The sequence below is a fragment of the Coloeus monedula genome, assembly GCF_965178545.1.
Source record: "Coloeus monedula genome assembly, chromosome: 19".
Taxonomy (NCBI): Eukaryota; Metazoa; Chordata; class Aves; order Passeriformes; family Corvidae; genus Coloeus; species Coloeus monedula.
Genome location: NC_138799.1, coordinates 11,447,951 through 11,473,084, shown reverse-complemented (window position 1 = coordinate 11,473,084; position 25,134 = coordinate 11,447,951). Strand labels below are relative to the sequence as shown.

The 25,134-nt window shown below is 59.5% G+C and overlaps 2 protein-coding genes across 7 annotated transcripts in view; both read left to right on the top strand.

The window, feature by feature from the left end:
• The first annotated feature begins 1,656 nt into the window (after nt 1-1,656).
• On the top strand, nt 1,657-5,702 carry CHMP6 (charged multivesicular body protein 6). 2 transcript variants are annotated; one of them, XM_082294282.1, is made up of 8 exons: nt 1,657-1,756; nt 2,096-2,205; nt 2,689-2,776; nt 3,480-3,566; nt 3,658-3,723; nt 3,830-3,910; nt 4,096-4,150; nt 5,375-5,702. In XM_082294282.1, the coding sequence occupies exons 1-8, from the start codon at nt 1,694-1,696 to the stop codon at nt 5,425-5,427; spliced, it is 603 nt and encodes a 200-aa protein (XP_082150408.1). In that variant the 5' UTR covers nt 1,657-1,693; the 3' UTR covers nt 5,428-5,702. The 2 variants fall into 2 exon arrangements, with proteins under 2 accessions (XP_082150408.1, XP_082150407.1); XM_082294281.1 differs by lacking the exon at nt 5,375-5,702 and having other exon boundaries at nt 4,096-5,358.
• A 10,884-nt stretch (nt 5,703-16,586) lies between these two features.
• BAIAP2 (BAR/IMD domain containing adaptor protein 2) overlaps nt 16,587-25,134 on the top strand; it is a 38,907-nt gene continuing 30,359 nt past the window's right edge. For 4 of the 5 annotated variants that reach the window (XM_082294304.1, XM_082294301.1, XM_082294303.1 and 1 more), the window contains exons 1-2: nt 16,587-16,713; nt 23,909-23,984. In XM_082294304.1, coding sequence (XP_082150430.1) covers nt 16,642-16,713; nt 23,909-23,984 — 148 coding nt within the window. In that variant the 5' untranslated portion in view covers nt 16,587-16,641. The remainder of the gene's footprint in view (nt 16,714-23,908; nt 23,985-25,134) is intronic. The other variant, XM_082294305.1, reaches the window with a different exon arrangement.

The following is a 25,134-nucleotide window of genomic DNA, read 5'->3' as shown; positions in this document are numbered from 1 at the left end:
TGCTCCGAGGAGCAGCAGGAAGGCCGCGATCCCAGGGTGCAAATCCAGCTCTGGAGCGCTGGCTCGCTCCGAGGAGCGGGCTGGGTTGGATAAATGGATGTCCTGGCAGGGCCGGGAAGGGTTGGGCTCGGTGGGCCCAGAGGGCTTTGCCAACCTGAACAATTCCATGACTCTGTGAAAGAACCGGTGGTGTCCCTGTATCCCCCAACCCCTACAGCCTCCATCCCATACCTCCCATTCCCTATATCCCATTCCCTATATCCCATTCCCTATATCCCATTCCCTATCCCCATTCCCTGTATCCCATTCCCTGTATCCCATTCCCGATATCCCATTCCCTATCCCCATTCCCTGTATCCCATTCCCGTTATCCCATTCCCTGTATCCCATTCCCTATCCCCATTCCCTATCCCCATTCCCTATATTCCATTCCCTATATCCCATTCCCTATCCCATTCCCTATACCCCATTCCCTGTATCCCATTCCCTGTATCCCATTCCCTATCCCCATTCCCTATATCCCCATTCCCTATATCCCATTCCTTATTCCCATTCCCTGTATCCCATTCCCTGTATCCCATTCCCTGTACCCCATTCCCTATCCCCATTCCCTCTATCCCATTCCCTGTACCCCATTCCCTGTACCCCATTCCCTATCCCCATTCCCTCTATCCCATTCCCTATACCCCATTCCCTATCCCCATTCCCTGTACCCCATTCCCTGTACCCCATTCCCTATCCCCATTCCCTATACCCCATTCCCTGTACCCCATTCCCTATCCCCATTCCCTCTATCCCATTCCCTATACCCCATTCCCTATCCCCATTCCCTGTACCCCATTCCCTCTATCCCATTCCCTATACCCCATTCCCTATACCCCATTCCCTGTACCCCATTCCCTATATCCCATTCCCTATCCCCATTCCCTATACCCCATTCCCTGTACCCCATTCCCTATCCCCATTCCCTCTATCCCATTCCCTATACCCCATTCTATCCCCATTCCCTATACCCCATTCCCTATCCCATTCCCTGTACCCCATTCCCTCTATCCCATTCCCTATCCCCATTCCCTCTATCACATTCCCTATACCCCATTCCCTATCCCCATTCCCTATCCCCATTCCCTCTATCCCATTCCCTGTACCCCATTCCCTGTACCCCATTCCCTGTATCCCATTCCCTATACCCCATTCCCTGTACCCCATTCCCTGTACCCCATTCCCTATCCCCATTCCCTATACCCCATTTCCTATCCCATTCCCTCTATCCCATTCCCTCTATCCCATTCCCTATCCCCATTCCCTATCCCCATTCCCTATCCCCATTCCCTATCCCCATTCCCTCTATCCCATTCCCTGTACCCCATTCCCTGTACCCCATTCCCTGTATCCCATTCCCTATACCCCATTCCCTGTACCCCATTCCCTGTACCCCATTCCCTATCCCCATTCCCTCTATCCCATTCCCTATACCCCATTCCCTATCCCCATTCCCTATACCCCATTCCCTATACCCCATTCCCTATCCCATTCCCTGTATAATTCCCGATATTCCCGGCCCCAGCGCGCCCCCACAGCGCCCCCCAGCGGCGCGCTCCAGCCTCTGCGGCGCTCGCTGCGCGTTGTGCGGGGCCGGGCCCCTCGCGGCCGCCGTCGGGGGCGGGCCGGGCCGGGCCGGGCAGGAGCGGCCATGGGGAACCTGTTCGGGCGGAAACGGCGGAGCCGCGTCACGGAGCAGGACCGGGCCGTGCTGGTGAGCGGGGGGGCGCCGGGCCGGGCCGGGCCGTGCTGCTGAGCGGGAGGGATGGGCCAGCCCGGCCCGGCCTGGCTCCGGGCGCGCCCGTGCGGTTTGCCGGGTCCCCGCGGCGGTGGAGGGGCCCGGCTGGGGCTGAGCGGCCCCCGGTGCCGTCGGTGAGGCGGCGGGGAGAGACCGGGCGGGGAGCGGCGCTGCTGGAGCGGGCGCTGGAGCTGCCAGGGCTGAGCGGTGACCCTTGTCCGTCCCTCTGTCCGTCCGTCCCTCTGTCCGTCCGTCCCTCTGTCCGTCCGTCCCTCCGTCCCTCCCGCGCTCCCTCCGTGTCCCTCTCTCCCGCAGCAACTGAAGCAGCAGCGGGACAAGCTCCGGCAGTACCAGAAGCGGCTGAGCCTGGGCCTGGAGCGGGAGCGGGCGCTGGCCCGGCAGCTGCTCCGGGACGGCAAGAAAGAGTGAGGGGAAAGGGGTCCCCGGGGGGCGAGCGGGGGAGCGCCGGTGCCACCGCCAGCGTGTCCCTGGGAAGGAAACACCGCTGGGTCGGAGGAATCAGAGTCTCGGAAAGGTTTGGGTTGAGAGGGGCCTTAAAGTTCATCTCATCCCACCCCTGCCATGGCAGGGACACCTCCCACTGTCCCAGGCTGCTCCAAGCCCCAGTGTCCAGCCTGGCCTTGGGCACTGCCAGGGATCCAGGGGCAGCCCCAGCTGCTCTGGGCACCCTGTGCCAGGGCCTGCCCACCCTCCCAGGGAAAGATTTATTCCCAATATCCGATTTGTTCATCCTTGCTCTTCCCAGGAGCAGCTCAGGGTTGCCAGTTCAGCTGCACACAAGTTGTCCCCTCTTAGCAGAAGCACAGAACAAGTGTGGCTCTGATGGGGTTCTTTTAGGCTTTATTTGCTTCATCCAAGCTGAGTTTCCCTCCCTGTGTGTCCCTCAGGAAGGCCATGCTGCTGCTGAAGAAGAAACGGTACCAGGAGCAGCTTCTGGATAAAACAGAGAACCAGATCAGCAACCTGGAGCGGATGGTGAGTGAGGGCCTTGGGGTGTTCCGGGGCGGGGCTCCCCTTGGATCCCGTGGAATTCCATTCCAACTGGCAGGTCCTGGCAGGTGTTTAGCCCTCTGTCCAAGGGCAAATGTCCAAAATTGTATGTGTGCCACGACTTTTCCCTGGAGACACGAGGTGGTGCGTTTGGAATCTGCAGGCTCCGTGTTAAATGTGTGTTTTGGAAATTGCTGAAACGTTACTCACAGTGGGGATGGCTGCACTGGGGATTTCCTGGGCTTGTCTTGGCACTGTCATCTCAGAATTGGATGTGTTTGGGTTTGGGGAGGTCTCAGCTGGGACTGACAGCTGGAAAATCTGGTGAAATCACTTTGAGGGCTGTTGGACCTGCTGGTGCAGCCACCCGTGCTGAGCTTTTTGTGTGGCTGTTTCCTGCTGCTGGTGCCATTGACAGGACAGAAGGGGCTCAACTGATTCTTCCTTGCAGCTTCTCTGGTGGTCCTGGCAGCCTGTGTCTGCCTAAGAGTAGCAATCAGGGAGTTATTTCGGTGGGAAGAGCCCTCTGAGCCCGTGGAGCCTGTGCTCTCCAGCACTGCCAGGGCCACCACTGTCCCCAGCTGCCACATCCACACATCTGTTAAATCCCTTTGAGATTCCCTGGGCAGCCTGTGCCAGTGCCTGACCAAAGTCTGACGGGCTCTTCCCTTTCTCCTTCCCATTCCAGGTCCAGGACATTGAATTCACCCAGATTGAAATGAAGGTCATCGAGGGCCTGAAAATAGGCAATGAGTGTCTGAACAAAATGCACCAGGTGCGTGTGGCTGGGGCAGGTCAGAGGGGCCTGGCTGGAGCTGCCTCCCTGCAGGCCCCCCCCACACCTGGATTTTGGTTCTTCCCTTCAGGTTATGTCCATAGAAGAAGTGGAAAGGATAATAGGAGAAACCCAGGATGCTGTGGAGTACCAGAGGGTGCGTGCAGGGGGAGCTGGGAGCAGCCTCTGCCTCTGCACAGAGCTGCTTGCACGTGCAGCGTGCCAAAGGCTGGGCATGTCATGTCCTTCCCTCTCTTCCACAGCAAATAGACGAGCTCCTGGCTGGCAGCCTGACGGAGGAGGATGAGGATGCCATTCTAGAAGAATTAAATGCTATTACTCAGGTGAGGTTGGTGGTGTCGGGATTGAAATCTACGTTTTCAGGAAGCTGTTTGTAACAGCAGATAAAGTACCTTTTTCTGCTCTCAGAGCTCAGTCTGGGGGGAAATCTGGGACATTGCCAGCCCAGTCTTTGCCCACAGCCGTGGTCTGTGGCACGGGTGACACGTTGTCTTAAATGTCCTTGCAGGAACAGTTGGAGCTTCCAGAAGTTCCTTCGGAGCCGCTCCCGGAGAAGGTCCCAGGTATGTTCTCCTTGCTCAGCTTTGGCTTCTCATGCTCCTGTCCCGTGCAATGCTCTGGGACCCTCTCCCAGTGTAAGTGTTGTCCTGGGAAATGGGAAGGAACAGCAGCTCCTGGCGTGGGGACAGGCCCAGGCGAGCCCTCGCTCCAGAAGCACCCGAGGCTCCGCTCTCTGTTCCGTCGGCATCTGGTCATTCCGCTGGGGAGCTCCCTGTGTGGCATCTGCTGTTCTTGTCACATCCTGCACCTGCCCTGAGACACCTCGTTCCATCAGGAGGCTCCAGAAGGAATTCTTTCCTTGCTTGAGCCAGGCAAGGCTTCCTCCTACAGCCCAGGTCTGGTCCTGCCATTGCAGCAGGGATTTTGTGGATGTTGGATTCACCTTGCACAGCACTGGATCTCCCTGAGGCTTGGGATGATTTGGAGCTCTTCCCACCTCACTTCACAGTGATTTGGAACCAGCTGGATGAGGATCACTGGGGTCCCACAGCTCCAGGAATGTCAGACCACGAGCTCCACACAGCTGATGGTCCCTGAGTGTTCCTGAGCAATCCAGAACCTCAGTGGATGGACTTGTGGGGGAATCCAGCTGGGAAGTGGGAGAGCTCACCAAGAAGGTGACCAAACAGGCCTTGGTGGCCCTGCCCAGCAGGGAGGGAGCTCACTGGGGTTTATCAGGTGCTGAGGACCTGAAAACTCAGACTGGTGAAGACTCTTCTGGGACAGCAGAGCCCTGAGCGGTCGCTCACAGGAGCTGGACCTCCGTGCTTGTGCAAAGAGGAGCTGGAAGAAGCCATTTTGCTGTGTGGAATCTGCCCAGGAGCAATCTGGGATGTGGGGAATGGGGCTGGATTCCTTGGAGCTTGTTTACTCCTAAACAGGGCTCAGATGTCAGCACCGAGGCGAAACAAAACACGGCCCAGGGCTGTGGGGTCACAGGGGTGAGGGCAGGGCTGGCCCTGCTCCTGCCCAGGATCTGTCCCTGGGCTGGTGGCTTTGCTGGGCTGGGCATGTTCTGAAAGTGTGTAATTCTTCAGTGCTGTGCAAAAGGGGCATTTCCACATGGGAATGTGGGATTATTTATAACAAACTTTTCTTAGTTCAGGTGCTGTGCAAGCGTTTGCTGCTCTGCAGAGTGGACTCTTGAGCCCTGGATCCTCCTCAGGAGATGGCTGCAGGATATTTGCATTCCCTGATTTTATAACAAGTTTCTTTTCCTTCCACAGAGGTGTCACCCATCAAGAACAGGCCAAAGCCAGAGCTGGTGGCAGCATCTTAACTCCCAGTGCTGGGGATTCCCCCACGAAACTTTCACCCTGGACAGTTTGCCCTCCCAGCGTGTGCTGGGAACAGGCAATGCCTTGGCAGCATCCCAGCTGTGCTGGGTGGATTGTGGAGCAGGGTTCCCTGCGCAGGGTGGGGAACCTCAGCTGATTATCGCTCTTGTATCAAGATTATTTTCTAGTGCTTTCTTTTTTTGTAACTTAAATTCCAAACTCACTCAGCTGCGCTGTCTCGGGATTAAACAGCAACTGTAAAACATCCAAAGCCAAATTTTTCTCTGTAGGTTTGATTCTGGTGAGGTCAGTGTGCCTTTGCTCTGGCCAAATCCCAGGAAATGCCACGCTCGGAGCGACGGTGTTCCTGCTGGGCATGGGCTGGGCGAGCACGAGCCCTGGTGGAGCTCTCTGGTGTCTGTGTCCCTCTGTCCCTCCTCTCTCCTGGCTCCATCTGTGGAGGGGCTGCTGTGTCCCTGTCCTGCTGCACGTTGGGAGCCGGGAGTGCGGAGCTCCCACACGAGCTCCGGGCTGGGCTGGGCTCTGGCTCACACGGAACCAGCCCAAGGGGCTTTGATTTGGGCCAAGCTCAGCCTGGGTGCTCGGCTCTGCTCCTGCTGCAGCGGCTCTGGCGGGCAAAGCCTCATCTGCTGTGAGCTGAGGAGTTTGCCCCGGCCATGGTTCAGCCCCAGCTCCAGAACCCTGCGGGGCTGAGCAGCCCTGGGCCGGCAGAAATCGCCTGCGATGCCAGCAAGGAGCTTCTGCCTGTGTCAGCAGCCAGGATCCCTCCCTCGTTGGCTCTGCTCCAGCGTCAGAGTTCACCTTTGGCCGGGATGGACTGATGGATCACATGGACTCAGCTCCAGCTGCTCCTGCCGGACGTTTCCTCGGGGGCTTGGACACGTTTCCTCGGGCTTGTGCTGGGGCAGACACGGGGCCTGAAGCTCCAGAAATCACCACTCCAAAGTGCTCCGGGAGCAGCTCGAGGGAGCCCCATCCCCTCTGAGGACAGTCGGAGCAGCGCCAGCTCCCTCGGATGCTGGAGGTCTGGAACGCTGCCTGGGCAGCCAGGTGGTGGCAGATTTGGCTGCTCTTGGAAGGAGCTCACCTGCCAGCTTGCAGATGCTCTTCAGGACACTGCAGATCTTTATTTATTACATTCTTGAAGCCACAACCCTTAATCTGCATTTCCGTGACAGCAGAAGGACCAGAGGGTCCTTGGAGACTTTGGGAGGCTGTTGCTGGGGCTGTGGGATCTGGTGCTAGACAAGAAGTGATCCCAGGGACTGGGATGCTCCCCCGTGGTGCTGGGCCAGCGGCAGCTCTGGGTGGAGTCACGCTCTCTGTTGTGTTCCAAAGATTGGCCAGGGCACCCTCGTCCTCCTCGTGTGTCCCCAAGGCAGTGAGTGCCCTGGAGCCGCCCCATTTGCAATCCTGCTGCTTCTCCTAAGTGATGTTCTGTAACAAACCCAGGCACAGTGCTGGCAAAGCAGCTGCTGCCTCTGGAGCTGGCCGGGGCAGTGGATGGTCCCAAGGCTGTGTCTGGTCAGCCCAGCCGCTATTGGGACAGCCAGCTCCTGCTCCCAGCCCTCCCAGGGACAGGATCATGCTCTGCTCACGGTGGTTTGTTCTCTCTGCTCGGTCCTGGCTGTGCTGCAACGCAGCCCATTCCCACCAGAGAGAGCCTTGGATTCACCAGTGCCACGGTGGCAGGAGCATTTCTGGGCAGCGTTTTTCCTTCAAGGCTCCTTCAGCCCGTTGCCAGCCGGGTGCCGGGTTGTTTAACGTGCCCCTGACTAATGTGGATCCACGGGAAGCAGCACTGGGTGCTCCCAGAAGGGTCTGGAAGGGATCTGTCCTGGGAATGCAGCTTCCGCTGCTGGTGCTTTGGGAAAACCCTGTTCCCTGGGATTGGCATCGCCGCGGGAGGGGGCAGAGGGATGAGGAGGGTGTGCCACAGTCCCTCTGCTTTGGTTTTCTTTCTGCTGAACGCCCTGGCAGCGGGAGAGACGAACCTGCGCTCCCGGTGGAAGTGGGTGTGGAGAGGGAGCGGGGCTGGTGCTGAAGGGGTTAATGCAGCCCCTTCCATTCGTTGCCGCAGTGGAGAGGCCATTTACTGATCCAGCAGGAAAGTTTGGAGCAGATTGGCCGCAGCTTCCTCTGCCAATCCCTGCCCCAGCAACTTGGGCCGGGTCTCCTTGGGAGGAAGAGCCGGGAGTGGGCCGTGACCTCTGTGCTGTGCTGTGACAATAAACTGGTTCCAGTGGTTCCACCGACTCCTCTTCAGCCTCGTGTTTTCACAGGGAGTGTTTTGGATGAGCAGGAGTTGCCTTCCTCCTCCCTCCCCTCCCTGCTCCTGCCCCTGGGAGAGATGTGGGCAGGAAATTTCAGAGCAGGCTCCGTGTGTGGCACAAACAATCCCGTTCGGATTCGGTCCTGTGTGCCTGGATGGCCCCGGGGGGCTCAGATGGAGCCGACAGCGCCGGGACAGTCCTGGCACAGCCCCGAACCAGCTGTGGCTGAGATTTCTGAGAGCCTCTGCCTCTGCCCTCCCATCCTTGGGTTTACAGCGAGGCCACGTGAGGGGTTTTTGTAAGAATTACTCTGGAACTGTCAAACTGATCCATGACCAGTCCGTGCCCAGACTCAGGGCTCTCATGGACGTGTGGCTTCCTCCTGAAGGACCACACTGGCCCGTCCTGTTTTGCCTCCCTCTAGAGGACTTGGTGCTTCCATCCCCAACCCCCTGCCCCGGCCAACACCGAGCCCGGTGTGTGACCGACCCCCCTGCAATGGGCACCGGGACAGGGGATGCGGTTGGCAGGAGCAGCACAGCACCACCCCCACGCTCAGCGCCGGTGCAGGGTGAGGCCCCACCTGCGGTGTTCCTGAGCCTCTGGCCGTGCTGGGACACCAGCTGCTCCCTTGTTACTCTGGATTTACGTCTCTCCGGCTGCTGCGAGCAGCGGGATGCCCCAGGCCTCCCCTGCCTGCGCCAGGCGGACCCTTGACAGCAGCTCAGCCCCGCCGGGCTGCCCTGCCGGGGCCCTGGGAAAGCAGCTGTGCCGAGTTTGGAGTGTGTAATTAGCACTCCCCGTGCCCCTCAGCTGTGGCAGCGGGGTGGGAGCCAGCTCCCGCCGGGAGGGCTGCGCACGGAGCTCTTCCAGCTGTGTTTGAGTTGGCCAGATGTTGAGTTAGAGGAGTGTGGAGGCAGCGCTGCTCGTTGTTAATGAAACCCTGGAGAACAGGAACAAACCTCATGCTCCTGCCTCGGCTGCCCCCGCAGCGCCCGGAGCCCTCCCCAGAGCCCCGGGCCCCTCTCCAGAGGCTCTGGAGAGGTTCTGGCCACCGGACAATGCCCAGGGCAAACCTGCCTGTGCAGGCACAGCACGTGTGACAGTGACAGGGAATCTCAGCGTTCCCGGAGCCCTCACTCCTCCTGGATCTCTCTGCTATTCCCAACACGCTGCTCAGTGCTGGATCCAGCTCCGTGGCCTTTAACGTGGTTTGTGTGGCAATGTGGGATCCCGGCCCCGTGCAGGGGAAGGGGGAAACGAGCAGTTCTGCTGGGAGATGTTGCTGCCCATTCCCTACTCCCCCCACAGGGATGGTTCCTGTTCCATGGGGACACTGCCCCATCCCATGAGATCTGCCCAGCCAGGACCGCTGCCCTGCACAGAGCCTTCGTTCAACATCCCGCACCCCTGGGAGCAAGGGATGGGACCGGGGGCGAGCAGGAATTCCAGCCAGCCTTATGCAAGCAGCAATGCCTTTAAATAGACCCTTACTCCCCGGTGTCCAGGAGGCAGCGGAGCCACTGGGCTCCAGCACCATTCCCTGGGGCTGTGCTGGATCCTCCCTGGCCCCCCACACCCCGTCCGTGTGCCGGGAGCTGACACGAAGCTGGTTCAGGGCAAAGGCCAGGAGCTGCCTCCCCTTCTCAGCAGCCTCTTCCCCGGGCTTTGAGGGAATTGTGTAACGGGAAGCGGTGGCAGAGCCCTGGCAGTTTCTATGCCAACACAGCTGGATGGCAGCTCTGGGGGAGGGGGGCTGCCAGCGCACCCCCAAACAGCTGCACAGCCCCAAACAGCTGCACATTCTAACACAACTGCACCCCCTGACACGGCTGCACCCCCTGACGTGTTGTCATGCTCTGCTGCCTCCGATGTTTCCTGGAACACCCATGGAAAAGCAAAACAAGGAGCTGAGAACCCCGGAGGTGTCGGATCCATGGGCCTTTCCTCTGGGCCCTGCTGCTTCCTGGCACGAGGGGCTCAGAGGCCCTGGGGCTCTCCCTGTCCCCTCTCAGCTCCCACCCCTGGGGAATGAACTCACCGTGTCCCTTGTCCCGCACCCTCCCTGCCAAACCCTGGCTCAGGACCAGGCACAGTTTGGTCAGGATCTTTCATCTTCTTCCTCTTCCTCCTCTTCATCATCCACACCCTGAGCTTGCCCTGCCCCACATGGGGGTCCCAGGGGTCTGGGTGCTGCCCACACTTGGGGGCACCACTGGGGTGCTGCATTCTGCACCCAAACCTCGCTGTGCCAACCCTCCCCCCATCCCAAGTTGCCCACTCAGACACACTGGGAACCAACCACTGGCTCCCTCCCTTTCCCTCTTCCATATTTTCAGTGCCCTGGTGTCACGCTGAGTCACCAGCAGAGCAATAGGAGAGGCTTTGGCAGGGAACAAGCCCAAGTTTTGATAGTTCAACTGTGGGAAAAAAAATCAGCGCAATTTCCTAATTAGAGCAGCGCTGGGAACAAAGCGGGTCTGTCCGAGCGCAGCGCGGCCGCAGCCGGGAATGTGACCTTTGCTGGCTCATGGTGCCAGACGGGAGCTGCCGGTGAACAGTGGTGCTTGGCAGGGGCTGAAATGCCTCACCAGGGCCTGCTCTGATGTAGGAGCCAAAATTCCCCCTCCTGGGGGCCATGGGACCCATGGCAGATGGGTGCAAGCAGCACTGGGAGATGGCAGTTGTCCCTGTGTCACCACTTTTGCTGCCCCAAACAGCCCTGGCTGCCCTGCCCTGTGCTGGAATGTGGCTCCCCAAGTTGTGGGTGAAGCCGTGGCCACGCCGGGTGTCCCCGAGGGCCAGCGCTGCTGCGTGATGGGTGTCCCCAGCCTGTGTCCCCGGCCCGTGTCTGCCACTCAGCCAGCACAGCAGAGCGATGCCAGGCTGCTCCGGGGCTGGGGAGCCAGAGCCCAACGCTCCGTGATTAATCAGAGAGAGAGGAAACCAGTGGAGACCAGTCCCAGGGCTGTGCTGTGCTTGGAATCAGGAGGAGCCACGTCCCTGTGGGAAGGCTGGAGATGCCGTGCAGGGAGCTGGGAGGCCTTGGGGCTGGAACAGGAGCAGTGGGAATTTGGCATCGCATCCTTCAAGCCCGAGATCCAGCATTTCGCTGCTTCCTGGGAGCTGGCCTGGGTAGCCACAGCCATCAGAGTTGGCCATGGGACAGGCAAACGTGCCCGAGGGGGCTGTGGGGCTGCGACCAGCCCAGGGTCACCTTGAGGGACAGAAGGGGGACACGGGCTGGGGATGGCAGTGGGACCTGATCCTGTCCCTTCTGCCACCCCTCTGTGACTGGCCGGTCCTTCCCAGGCAGGGCAGGGCAGGGGGGAGGCAGCCCCACGAAGGGAAGGTGCCCAGAGCCCCCTAAAGGTGCCCAGAGACCCCAGCAGCACCTCGGCTCTGCCCCGGACGCTTCCCTGAGCTCAGCAACGTGATGCAAAATCCCATCATGCCAATTATGCAAATCGCATAAACTATTCCTGTTATTCCGAAGGATCCCCAGAGAGCTCCTTAGCGCCATAATTCAGCATTACTCACTCGTGGAACAGGCGCCGGGGCAGGTGAGGAGGGACAGGGGCTCGGGCCGGCAGCGAGGGGGACCCGGCGCGTTTTGGGGCTCCCCCAGCTCTGCTCCCCCAGCCCCCAGCGGGGCACGGCAGAGGTTGGGTTTGCTGTGGAGCCCTCCCAAGCCTCCCCAGTCCCCAGGGATGGCAGCACGGATGTGTCCGACTGTCCCACGGCCGGTGCCAGCCCCGCCGCCCCTTGCCCTGGTCCAGCAGCCACAGCCTCCCTGCATCCCTCATTCCCACTCAGTGCCTCCATCTTCCCAGGCCCCACCACAGCTCTGCATCCGCAGCGCTTTGTTCTCCCACCCACTCCTTGTTTCCTCCGTCATTCCGGCTCCTCCCTGTGCCTGCGCTCCCCTGGAGCCTCCCGGGAGAGCCGAGGCTCCTCCGGGCGCGGCAGCCGTGCCGGCCGAGCCCGGCCCATGGCACCCGGCAGGGCAGGGCCGGGCACGGGGGACACGCAGGGGACATGTGGCAGGGCCTGTCCCCCCAGCCGGGACGGGGGAGCCAGAGGTTGCCAGGGCCGAGCTCCAGGAGCGCTGCTGGCAGCAGGAGTGCCCCGGACACCGACCAACACCCCCTCCCTGCCGCCTGCATCCCACGGCCACGGGGAATGCACGAGTGGGAGCAGAGAGGTCCTGGGGTCCCTCTAGGGATTGCCATCGGTGCCCCCAGGGATGAGACCCCGTCCCCAGGCTCTGCGGCCCTCAGCAGGGCCGGGTGCTCCGAGGCAGAGAGTGGCACAGGTGTCACATCAGGGAGCAGAACTGTCGGCAAATCCCTGGGAACAGCAGCTTGCACGGCTGGGAGTCTTGCTCAGATGCTGCTTCCAGTGGGATCAGGGAAACCCCGAGATGATGAGAGGCCAGGTACTTTGTCATGCCTCAGTTTCCCCCTCAGTGAAATCATCCCATCCCACTTTGTGAGTCCCACTCGCCCAGGCGTGAGGTGGGAGCTGGGAATCGCTGGATCCAGCGCTGCAGCTTCCACCCTGCAGAATCAGGGCCTGAATTGTTCATCCTTGGCTAATCCCCAATAAATGGCTTTGCTTGGTTTGCCGGTGGCACTCGGGGGGATTTCACTGCTGGGAGCTGCTGGCACACGCGGGACGTCTCCAGCCCAGGGACATCTTCTAAGTCCTGACCCTCTGAAGATTCAGGGACCAGCTTCCACCAGCACCAACAGTGACAGAATCGTGGAGTGGGCTGGGTTAGAAGGGACCTTAAAGCTCATGGGACGCATTCTGCTAGCCCAGGTTGCTCCAAGCCCCGTCCAACCTGGCCTGGAACACTTCCAGGGATGCGGCAGCCACAGCTTCTCTGGGAAACCTGTGCCAGAGTCTCACCACCCTCACGGGGAGGAATTTATTCCCAATATTTAACCTAAACATACTCACTGTCAGTTCGAGGCACCTGCTGGAATCCTGGTGAGCGACAGCCACGCTGCAAAGGGGAGGCTGAGGCTGAGTTTGGGAGGATGCTCCAGGACCTGGGTACTCGTGTGGGGTTTGCTTGCCCAGCTCCTTAATGAGGTGCTCAAAAGGAAGTGGGGGGACAGCCTGGGGTTGAGGAGGACCCCCTGAAGAGGGCAGGAGACGGAACTGAGTGAGGTGTTCAGGGAAAACACGTCCTGTGCTCGCAGGGGCTTGGTTTGGCTCAAACCCACCTGGCTGATTCCCCAGTGACCCCCAGATGTTAGAAAAATTTAGATTATTTTAGAAATAAAAACTTCCTGACACAGCACAGGGAGTCCTCGCAGTGATGTCAGGGCTCCGATGGAGAAGCCATCTGCCCGGGACCACAGGACAGGCAATTCCTGGGAATCTCATTAACACAGTGACACTTGGGTACACACCTGCCCCGCTCAGGCTGTGCAGGGCACTGAGGGGTGGGTGGGCTCAGCCTTCCCCTTCAGCACATACCAAAGAGGAGGAACAGAGAGCCAAGGGCTGCCGGGGAGCCAGTGGGACTGAGTGGACAAACAGGTGAGATGGAGATGGAGGCGGCTTCTTCAGCCTGGTCCTGCTCCCTGCCTGCTCTCTCCTGCTCTGGCAGTGCCAGGAGAACCCAGTGACCACCTGGAGCAGCTGGAGCTGGATCTTCCTTAGGAAACTCCAAGCATATTCTCAGGGACTGTGACAAAAACCAGCCCTGGTACCATGATGGTCCCTCTGCTTGCTCCTCTCTGTGCTGGCCAGTGACACAGCCCACTCAAATGCACCAGGGCTTCTAACCCACCTTTATTTCTCCTCTCTCCGTGTCACCAGAGGCTTCCCGAGTCGCTGAGGATGTGGCAGCTCTCGGTGACCCTGCAGTGCCACGTTCCCCTCCCTGGGCAGTTATGCTGCCCTGCAGCACCTCCCTCCCGTGTCCCTCCCGGGCAGCCACTGCACCCACCGGGGAGGCATTTCGGGAGCAGGGAGAGTGTCCACAAGCTGGGAACACGGAGGGGCTGGAGGCCCGAACTGTCCCTTGGTACAGCTGCTGTCACTGCCCTCGGACTCCACTGCTCCAGCCATTGCTGCCCTGGGCATCGCTGCCCTCGGCTGTCACTGCCCTCGGCTGTCACTGCCCTCGGTTGTCACCGTCCCGGCCATCGCTGCCCCGTCCCCACCCTCGGTCCCTGTGCCCGGCCGGGAGCGCTGGCGTGATGCCACGCTGGTAATTAAGAAGGAACCTAATGAAACTTCGAAAATAGCACAATTTCCTCCCCACACCTGCAGCCGAGCGGGGTGGATTACATAAGTTATTGTTGCCACAGCAACTTCACTCCACCCGGGGCTGGAGGTGGCCGGTGCCGCGTGTGCCGCTGTGCCGTCACCCCGGGGAGGGATCGCTCCGGGGATGGGGCCGCTGCCAGCCCCGGGGCTGCTGCCTGCTCATCCCACCGCTGTTCCCAGTCTGGCGTGGTGGTTCCCCACACGGCACCCACGGGGTTTTGCCCCCGTGCTGGATGGTCCCGCCTTCAAAAGGGCACATGGAGAAGGCGCCGCGGGGATTCAGGTAACCCACGGGGACTCTGGCACCATGGTTACCCTGGGCACGCTCCAGCTGCCGCCGAGCCCCGGGGAGTGAATCACCCTGACAAAAAGGCAGCGAGCAGCAACCAGGAAAAAAAAAAAAAAAGGCAATCATAGCAAATGCTACGGCACGAGGCAGCGGCAGGTTTTTCCTGCTGAGAATTCCCAGGGAGCTGCGGGCGGCTGCGCTGCCTGGGGCTCGGGCACAGCTCCGGGCCGTGGGCAGCACGGGCAGCCCGGCGGCGCTGCCAGCCAAGGGGTGGTGACACGGCAAGAGCCAGGGACAAGGATGATTTGCTCCATGTGGCTCTGACTGTGGGGAAATGAACTCCTGGCTGCTTCCAGGCATGGATCCTCTCTGGGAGCAGGGAGGTATGAGGGAGAAAGGTTTTCGGCACTCGGATTCCAGGGGATAAGGAGAAGCAGAGCATGGGAAGAAAGTGGAACGGCTGTCTGAGAGCAGGCCTAGATGCAAGAGATTCTCTGAGGGTCGTCCCAGAAGGCCTCTTTTATTATCAGAAATTACAAATCCTTTTATCTTCCTCACCAGAGGAACAGCTAGTTTGAATTGCTGGGCTGTCACACTGGAATTAGATGCAAGAACCCCCCACATCCATGACGTAGCGAAGAACTTACATAACGTAACTAAAAATAAGGTGATGGAGATGCAGGGAGAGGCACTCTACTCCTGGATACTTGATCCTGAATCCTTCACCGACACTGGAAAGCCAGCGAGGTGCTGGTGTCTGGCTGGGGGAGCGGTGTCCCAACAGAGCTGACCACGGTCTGGCCACGTGGGATGGAGAGGGATGGACAGGGAAAGTGGCACCGTGGTGTCCCAGCAGCGATGCAGGCAGCCAGACATTCCCCTGGGAACATCTCCCAGGCAGTCCTGCTCCCACAGCTGCTCCCTTTCCTTAGCCCCAGTGGGAAAGGGTTAACTGGTCACTCCAGAAACACAAGAAAAATCCTTCTCGGGGGCTGTAAATTCTTTGCTGTGCTTTGGAGTGCGGAACCTCTGAGGGAGAAGCCAAAATGGGACTCAAATGCAGCCAGAGGGAGCAGCTGCTCTTGGTTCCCTCCTGGTCGTCACCGGGGCTGGGAGGGAGAGCGGGAAGGGGAACAGCAGCGAGAGGCTTGGGACCAAGGTATCGACCTGGGCTCCTTGTTCTCGGAATTGATCGAGAGGATGGAAAATAACATGCTCAGCTGCTTAACTGTTTCACTGCTTCTCACAGCAGAGAGGAGGGAGAGGAAGGCTTGGCCCATGGGAACGGCCCGGCCGTGAGGCTCCATTTAACCACGGATCGCCGTGTGGAGAGCGGCCATCCCGGCAGGGAGGACTGCGAGGCAGGGGACAGGGATGGGAGCACTGGCTCTAGGGCATGGGCCTGCTCCTCATGTCCCTCAGGACCTGGGCAAAAGTCTCTGCCATTGGCCCAAGGGATGCGAAGGACAGGGATCCATGTCTTTGCTGACAGCTGGGAGCTCTGGCAAGAGCCTCCCATGGGAATCCTGGTTCTCCTGGCTGACCAGGTGGTGGGACAGCCTGGAGACAGCGAAGTGGCAGGCAGGGGCTGCCTCTTCTCCTGCCTGGGCTGGTCTCCCTTGGCCCGAGAATCCCAAGTCGTACCTTGTGGTGACGGCTCATCCCAACCCTGCTCTCTCGGCCTCCCTGGACAATGTGCACCCTCTTTCCCAACACCCCATAAACCGCCGGCTGCTCTTCCCTTTCTGACTGCTCCTCACCCATCCACTCCCCACTGCACAGCTGGGGATGGAGCACAGCCCCAGGAGTGGGGGGTACAACAAGGGTGGGGGTACAGCAGGGGCTGGAGTGTGGGACAACTCAGGGATGTGGGGCACAGCGAGAGATACGGGGTGGGGTAAAGTATGGGGATAGTGTGGGGCCGTGGGCTGTGGGGTGAGGCACGGCAGGAGTGTAGGGTAGGTTGTGGGGTGTGGGATGGGGAATGGGGTGGAGGAGGGGCGCGGGACGTGAATGGGCTGTGGAATGGGGGTACGGCATGGGGAACAGGGATGGGGAACGGGGTATGGGATGGGGCAAGGGGGATGCAGCCCCCCTGCCCCCGCGGGGTTCGCAGCCCTCCCGTCACGGGCGGGCCGGGGCGCGGAGCGCGGCACAGCCCGGCCCGGGGCGCTCCTCCCCGCGGGGCGGTGCGGGGCGGACCGGGGCGGTGCGGGGCGGTGCGGGGCGGGCACGGCCGCCGGGAGCTGATAAAAGGCAGCGCGGCCGCCGCTCCGCGCTTTCCCCGCGCCCGCGCCCGGCTCCGCCCGCCCGCCCCGCTCGCCCCGCACCCCGCGCCGCCGCCCATGGTGCTGCCCGGCCCGCCCGGCATGGCCCGCTCCGAGGAGGTGCACCGCCTCACCGAGAATGTCTACAAGGTGAGTCCGCAACAGGTGCCCGGCGCCGCGTCTCGGCGTTTTCCTGTTATCTGAGTTATTTTAATTATCGAATTTCCTCTTCCCTCGCTCCGCTCCCCGGGACGCGCGGGGGCAGAGCGGGCGCGGGCGGAGGCGCCGTCGGGGCCGCCCCTGGGGTGTGCCCGGAGCCGGCCGGGGCGGCAGCGGCCGCAGGGGCCCCGCCAGCCCGGGGCACGGGGCGGGGGGCACCCCCGAGCCTTCCCCGGGCACCCCCAGCCTTCCCCGGGGCACCGGGGCCCGCGTGGGGGTGCCCGATCGCGGGGTGGGCAGCGCTGTCCCCGCATCACCCCGGAGCGGGGCAGCCCCGCGCCGCCGCCGCTCGCTGCTCTGCCACAAGCCACAGCCGTCAGAGCCTTCCCCATCTCTCTCTCGGAGTTCGCGGATCTCTCCGTTTTTCCTTTCTGTTCTGCTCCCGGTGTCCTGAGAAAATGCAATAATTTACGTGGTTTAATTTCCCTCCGAAGGAAGCGGTTTCTGCTCTGCTGGGTCTTGAGACCAAGACTAATAAAACTGCTGTAGCCTAACGTGTAACGCAGGATGTCGTTTGTTAAACTGGGAAGCTTGCACGATTTCCTGTGATTTAAGGGCTTGGATTGAGTTACCTGGGAGCACAGAGCAGGAAAAAAAAAAAAGACAGAAGAATGTAGTACAAAAAGTACCAAGGCAGTGAAGTTCTGAAGTCTTGTTTTTGGAGATTCTAGGGTGTAACAGCTGTTCAGGCAGTGCCGTGGCACCCAGAATCTTGGCTACTCTGAATCTTGGTGACATCCCAGGCAGCTCATGGACCCGGACTTGCCACCGTGCAGGCTGTCCTTGATTTCGGGCAGAGCTGGCACCGAGGGTGCTCCCAGTGTTTGTGCATCAGCACCGCTGGGCCCGGAGCCACCTGGGCAAACAGGGTGAGAGGGGCCAGGGGCTGGGAACAGCTTCAGCGGTGACTCAGTTGTTGTTTGAGGTGTGTTGTCCTCGAAGCACGGGGCTAATGACGGGTTTGGGGAGCAGGTCACCGTCTCCCCGGCACAGCCCTTCAGGAGCGTGCAGGGCAGTTTGTGCCGTCCCAGCACCTGCGCTTGGGTGAAGCCCATCCCCCCAGGAAACGAGGGCTGAGGGGCGAGAGCTGGCTGGGCTCTTCCCTTGCTGGAGCCGGAGCGGAGCCCTCGGCCCGGAGCGAGCAGCAGCGCCGGCTCCATCGGCGCCTGGCTGGCCCAAGGGCGGAGGTGCACGGGGTGCCTTGGTCCCGACAGCCAGAGATGGGCTTGGGAAGAGTCCACAGGTCTCCAGCAGTTAATGAACGCTTCAGCTCCTTGGGATGTCAGTGCGAGCAGCCAGAGGTAGGGAATGAGAAGATGGAACTGGTGAAGATCTTGTGGGTTCACCCAAAGTCAGTGTCTTGGTACTGGGAGCTGGAGGAGGATGGTCCTGACTCTGTGTTCCTTTGTGAGAGCAAAGTCTCCTCTGAAGCCAGCGATGCTTTTCTTGGCCTCTGGAGATGTGTGGCATGTGGTGCCTGCAAGAACCAGGTGTGTCTCTGTTCCGTTGAGGACTTCAGGCACCCCTGAGCCCAGCGTGACAGCTGGGGGCTCACGTAGTGGGGTCTTCTGGATCTCCTTAAGCTTTGGAGTCTCTGAATCCAAAACCAGTCCCAGTGCTTCAATCCCCGTGACCCAGGTATTTTTTTGCCCCGTGCTTTCCTGGCCTGTGCAGGAGCCTGAACACTGTCATGGGCAGGAGGAGACAATCCCCAGGAAGGGCACAATGCCACTGAGCCCCAGCCCGTGGGGACCCAGGACGGGTGACCGACCCTTGCTTTGCCTCCTTCTGCGGCCGCCGTCTCCCCGGGGTTTGGCAGCAGCGGGGCCGGGGCTGGAGCGGGAGCAGCAGCTCCCCATGCCAGGCACCCGCTCCCGCGCAGGCTTTCCCGAGGCGTTCTGCTCGGGGAGCCCATTGTCATCGTTCTCCAGAAGCAGCGCTCACCCTCGGAGTGACTGTGCTAATGAGCTGGTGGAGGAGCTGTCAGCCGCCCCCGAGCCGATGCTGCCACTACAGGCAGCTGCCTACACACGGGGAGTAATTACAGAGGGAGACGGAGGCTGCTGGCACCTTCCGCCAACGTAATCCCACCTTCCCTGGTGCTGATTCACTCCCAGGACCCCGGCGTAGCGGCACAGCTGCCGGGCTGGGCTCTGCTGCGAGCCCCGGGGCTTGGGGTGCCAGCTGGGGTGCGAGGACGGGCAGCTCCCTCTGCTCCCTCCCCGTTCCCCGCTCATCCCTTGCTCCGGATTGTCTTTTTGCAGAAAGCAGGGACTGGCAATTCTTCCTTCCCCCGAAGACAGAGCTGTCTCCTCCTGCCAGATGAGATTATTGCCATTTACAGCACAACCTCCATTTCATTTTAAAGCCATTTTTTCATGCAGAAGATGGGTTGGCAGTGGTGTGCGAGTAGCTCTGCATTTGAAGAGGTGTTTGCTCAACAACACCCCGAACTCAAAGCTGAATTGTCGTGCAGAAACATGGACCTCATTCCTGAGGGTCCTTTGCTCCCCATCGGCTGTAATCGATGTTACTGTGGTATCACAGGCTCCTTATCTCCAGGTCCAGAGGGATGGGAGCAATTCTTCCTCAAGTGGTTCAGGAGGGAAACTGTGGCTGGTTTGGTGCGTTGGCAGTGGAGGGATGATGTGTGTGGCAGAGGAGGCAGGAGCCAGCCTGTGCCACCCCGAGTTCCATGCCCTCTGCTCCCTGCTGTCTCTGCTCCCTGCCTTGAGGCTTCCTGCAGCCCAGACGTGGGAAATCTGTCGGCTGCACCCCGGGGGCTCTGAGCGTTCCAGGGATCGGTGGCCCCACTCCCATCCGTGGTACCAGGGCTCCGTGGTGGGCTCGGCTCTGACACTGCCAGGGGCTCTGAGGTGGGAATGCTGCTCCATTCCCTTTGCCTGTGGACTGGGAGAGCATTCCCAGCCTCCCTGGAGATGGGACACCTGCAGACACGTGGATTACGAGGTGTTGGAAAGCAGCAGCTCCTGTCTTGCCGGAGGTGTCCCAAACCGCTCCCTGCGCTGCCGCAGCTGGATGCTGCTCCCTGCGATGGGGCTTTGCCCTCAGTGCTTTGTTGTGCTGAGCCTGCTCGTGGTTAAGGTTTCAGTGCTGCTGCTCGTGTTGCAGGGCAGGGCACAGGGCAAACAGCTCCTGCTCCAGCTCCTTTGGCCACAGCCCGGGGCCGAGCCGAGCCCCTCGGTGCCACATCTGTGGGGAGGGGACTGGGGGACCCTTCTGGTTCCTCAGTGGAGATCCCAATGCTGAGGACTTGAGGATGGCCCTGCCTAGCAGGGCTGGCCACTGGAGGGTACTGACATGTGTTCCTGGAGCGCTGGGGTATTCTGTGCCCTGTGTGGATCCTCATCCCAGTTCTCTTCAAACCCAGACCCCGAAACAAAGATGTTCGGAGCTCTTGCCCTGAAACTTGGGTCCCCTCGTCCTCTGGCATGACAGCCAGGAGAATCTAAATGCCTTTAGATGGGGACTCTTTCCCTGGTTTTGCCTGTCCAGATGGGCTCCTTCTTGACAGAAACTTGGCTCTCGAAACCCTCAGGGCTGCTCCTGATGGCGCCGGGCAGGACAAGCTGTGATGGAGGAGGCAGCACTGGGCTTTGCTGGGCATTAAATATTGATACCGAAATGATGAAGGTGCTCCTGGAGCAGGGCTGACCCATTTAGGCACAAACCGTCCTGCTCCTCACGGTCACCCAGGGAAGCCGTGGGTGGGCCCAGGTCCCTGTGCAGTGTCAGTCCTGCAGGGAGCCATAAAATCCTTAAGAAGGTTGGAAAAGCCCTCTGAGACCATGAGATCCAACCATTTCCTCAGCACTGCCAAGGCCACCACTGAGCCATGTCCCCAGGTGCCACATCCATGTGGTTTTTGAGCACTTCCAGGGATGTGTTTGGAATGCTGCCCTTCAGCTGTTGTGCAGGAGAAGCCTGAGCCATGTCCACTCCCAGCTTGAGTAGGACTTAAACTTAGGATTTAGGAGCTGGACTTCCATGATCCTTGCGGGCTCCTTCGGGATGTTTTATTCTTTTCCATGATTCTAAACTTTTCCTTACGAGCTAACCAGTGGGACTGGAGCATCCTGGCTGCAGCTGGAGTGTGCTCAGAGGGGAGCAAAGGGACCTTGTTTCTGTTGCCTCTTCCCCCACCAAGCGGAGCAGGGCCGTGTCCTGGAGACCTTGTGCTTTGCATTAGTTTCATTTTTGGCAGCTGAATAAAGCCGTGCCAATCCCGGAGAGCTGAGTGGTATTACCCAGGGAATTCAGCACAGTGGAACAAAGCAAAGCCCTTTCAACCCTTGGCTGCCAGGTTTTGTGTCTGTGTTTTTCTGAACTCTGCCCAGGCAGCCCATGGAAGGCAAACAACTTGTGGGTGCTGCTGAGGGGGCAAAATCTGGGGAGAATGAGCTTTGCTTTCATTGCCACAATGTTGCTGAATATTTGCTTTGCTGGTGGTGTCCTGCAAACTTGGATTCACCTCTCCTCTGCAGGACAGCCCTGCTAGAGCCCCTCGTCCCCCCATGGAGAGGGATGAACCCCGTGTTGCCAGGGGAGCAGCTCCAGCACATCCCAGGGTACGAGGGGTGATGCTGTGGAGCCATTCCGTGGCACAAATCTGTTGATTTCCCCCTGTTTCTCCTTGGCAGGTCTCGGGCTCTCACCTGGAGGGGGGTGTGAAGGCTCTGGAGTCACCTTCCCTTCCCACCCTGGCAGTGAGAGGAAGGCTTGGAAAAGGCTATTTTTGTCTCTGGAGTGAGGAGCCCTTTTCACTGCTCTCATCCTGCCAGGCTGTTTTTGTTGGAGGCTCCAGACAGTGTTTTAAAAACATTCACTTTCAGCAAACTTCCTCCTGGGGGTTGGTGAATTTTATTTGGCCAGCACAGAGTCACCTTCCCGCTCCTTCAGCCAGTCCATGAGACCCTTTGGGGGCTTTTATCTATTTGTTGCTTTAAAACATCTCTTGTGGCTCGGTGGGGAGCAGGACCTGCCCTGAGCAGTGCCAGGGCTGGGTTGTGCTTTGATTCCCTCTGGTTTGGGGAAGATGTGCTGAATTCTGGATGATGCTTTGTCTGGGGATCCTGTTCCATCATTAATTCCCTCGTTTTCATGCTCAGGACGATGTGTTTACACGGGCACTGCTGAGAAAATCACACTATTTACATATCCCTGTGCACATCCACGTACACAAACACTGGTCTGAACCTGCAAACCGCCGAAAAATCTCCTCCCTGCAGAAATTCTGCCAACATTTCTGCTGCTTAGATATTGTTCAGCCTCAGAGAGCTCAGGCTGAGCTGGAGTGTGGTCGAGGCTGCAGCTGGGGATCTGCCAGGAGCGGGGATGTGTCCGTGTCCCTGTCCCTGCCGTGGGCAGTGATCCCACAGCTCCAGCCGCTCTGTGGGATAACCCAGGTAGATTTTTCAACTGGAGTTAAACGTGATGTGGGCAGGATGGAGCAATCCTTGCCGGTGGTAATTAACTCCTGTGCAATTGGCTCCTACACGCTGGAGAACTCCTGGCTTGTTGCTGCAGATTCATTTTCTCCTTTCACGCTGAGCACACCCACCAAACTGCTCTGAGCTGACCCAAAACAGCTTCCAAGGGCCCTGAGTTGTTGGCCTGCAGCCTTAATTAGCGGGGCAGCTCCTCATTAGCCTCGTCAATCATCCTCTGCCCTTTGCAGTTGTGGCTGGTGCTGTGAGGACCTGGGAGCTGCTGGGGACAGGCTCTGGGGACACTGCAGCCATCCTCAGCCTGCTGCTCCCACCAGCCTCGTGCTCCTGGCAGGATAAACAGGATTTCTCCTGAAATACCAGCACTGGGCTGATGCCACTCCTCTGATGGGTGCCCCACACAGGGTCCTGCCCAGAGACCCAGGAAGGGCTGTTTGGAGCCAAGGAGGCTCTGGCTGAGCCCTGCACACGTGTGGAGAGAATTCAGCTGTCAGACTCAAGGGCCGGGCAGCAGGAACTGGGATAAAAATGCCTCAGGCAGAAAATGAGCTTTATAGTGTTCGGCCAGCCTCAGATGAGGTGACAGATGCTTAATCAGCTTATTCCCAGTAAGTGTCTGCCTGTCTTCCCTCCCCTGCCCGGGGTGGGACTCTGCCAGCAGCCTGTGGGTGCAGAGCCCCCATTCCCAGCAGGAATGCCCGTGGTGCATCCCTGCCTGGGGGCATTCAGGCCCTGAGCTCTCATTTTTGGGTGGCACCTTGGTGGGAGGGTGTCCCCAAGGTGGGGCAGGGAATTGGGACCAGCTCTGGGGCTGGAACTGGACTTGATCCGGAAGATTCCCAGGAGAGAATGGAGGTTGTGCCTCTTCCAGGCTGGCTGGGATTGGTGCCGGGGTGAGGGCCCGGGCAGGGAGGGCTGTGGCTGTGGGGCCAAGCACACAAAGAGCCCTTCTTCTTCTCCCTGATCCGATTATTCCTTCCCCCATCTTAACTGAGGGCCTCGGAGCGAGGCAGGAAGAGCTCAGACAGCGCTGCCCGTGTTCAGCCCACCCTCTGGGCAGGTGGGCAGAGCCCCCAAGGGCTGAGGGACCCAGGTGTAACTCCTGGCATGTGGCCTCAGCGGGGCTGGCACAGCTCAGGGGGTGCTGGTGGCTTCCCTCTGGCTCACTCCTGGTGGCACTTTTGGAATTCTGCCCTTCAGCCCTTCCTGCTCGTCCATGATAGGCTGGGCTGGTGCTGCTCTCCGTGGCCATCCCGGGAGTGGGACATCACCTGCCACCATCCCCCAGAGCTTGGGTCACCTCCCTAGTTGGTCTGAGGGCTGGGGCTGCCCCAAATAGCCACTTATAGTTGTTGTTATGGTTATTTTTGCCATATCTGATACTTTTCTGGTTGGGGCATTCACTTTCCTCTCCTGGGGAAGCATCTTGTGCTGAGGCACTGCAGAGCCCCCTCATTCTTGTCCCTCGTGGTGCTCAAACCCTGCTTGGTCCTCCTCAGTGAAGCTGCAGGATGAGGGAGGGTTCTGGGGCATCTTCTGGGGAGCTGGGAGGATTTTTTGCTCTCTCTTTGTGCTTATCAGCACAGAGCTGAGCATGGAGCTGTTCACTCCACTTCCCATCATCCCTGCTAATCCCAGCCATGTTCTCTTCCCTTTAGACGATCATGGAGCAGTTCAATCCCAGCCTCAGGAATTTCATTTCTATGGGGAAGACCTATGAAAAAGCCTTAGCAAGTAAGTGACACTGCGCTGTTGGCATGGTTGGTGCTGGAGTGCCGGGGGCTGCCAGGCTGCGGAGGAGGGAAAGCTGGGAAACCTTTGGTTTTTGTTGAAAATTTTCGGGTTTTTGTTGAAAAGTTCTTTGTTCCCGTGGGGAGGGAACAGGGAGGATGGTTCTTGGACCACGGTGGGATGTGCAAGGCCGTGGATATGGGAGGGATTCCAGGGAGAAAACGTTGGGAGGTAGCAGGGTAACGAAACACGTCTCCAAACAGTTCGTCTTTAAATGTTTGTTTAAAATACTGAGAACTGAGATTTTAAGCTCTGTTTAAAGAGGTGTTATTGAAATGTTTAAGTTGCCCAGAAGAATGAAGGAAAAAGCCTAAAAATCTTGATGGCAGCTCTTGATTGGGAATGCAGGATCCTATTGGGAGCCATTAGGGAGGTGTAGATTTAAGTGATCAAAAGGAAGCTAGGAATTGATTAAACCCCAAAATGGACTATTTTGACTTAAACTGGCTTTGTGCACTGCCTGGGCCCTCCTCAGATGGGTTTTGAGGAGGTTTAAGCTTTGCTCGACCCAGAGCTGTGTTTTTCCAGGGAGGGCTCTGCTCCCTTCAGAGTTGCACGTGCCTCTTGGATTTCATTTTTTAATAATCCCAGTGAAAATGCCTGTGGGGGAGAGTCTCTCCTCATCTTCAGCCAGCGGGGGGAAAACCACTTTGGTGTCTCATGCTCTTACGAGCCAGGGTTTGGGATCCGACCTCTGGGAAGGATCGCTGCTCCTGCTCCTGCCTGCAGCGCGTTTTCCTTCCCCCGAGCCAGGTGAGGCTCCCGGCTGTTTCCGTGAGGATTCTTTCAGCCCTCCCCCGTTCCCGGGTGCCGGCGCTGCCCCGGGCGCCGCGTCCTGCCAGCGCTGGGCACTGGTTTGAACTGGGATTTAATGGATCACCCAGCCGTGACGGGGAAGTGCCCGTCCACCCCGGCCCGCTGCACTCTGCTCCCCGGGGAAGGGGCACAGGGCACCCCCACAGGCAGCAGCCTTTCCCAGCAACTCCCAGGGGTGCCAGCCGAGTGGGGTTCATGATTTGGGGGTGCTTTCCCTGCTGGTTGCTGCAGGGAAGGCAGCAGAGGCAGGGTCTGATGGGGGAACGGGTCTCCCTTG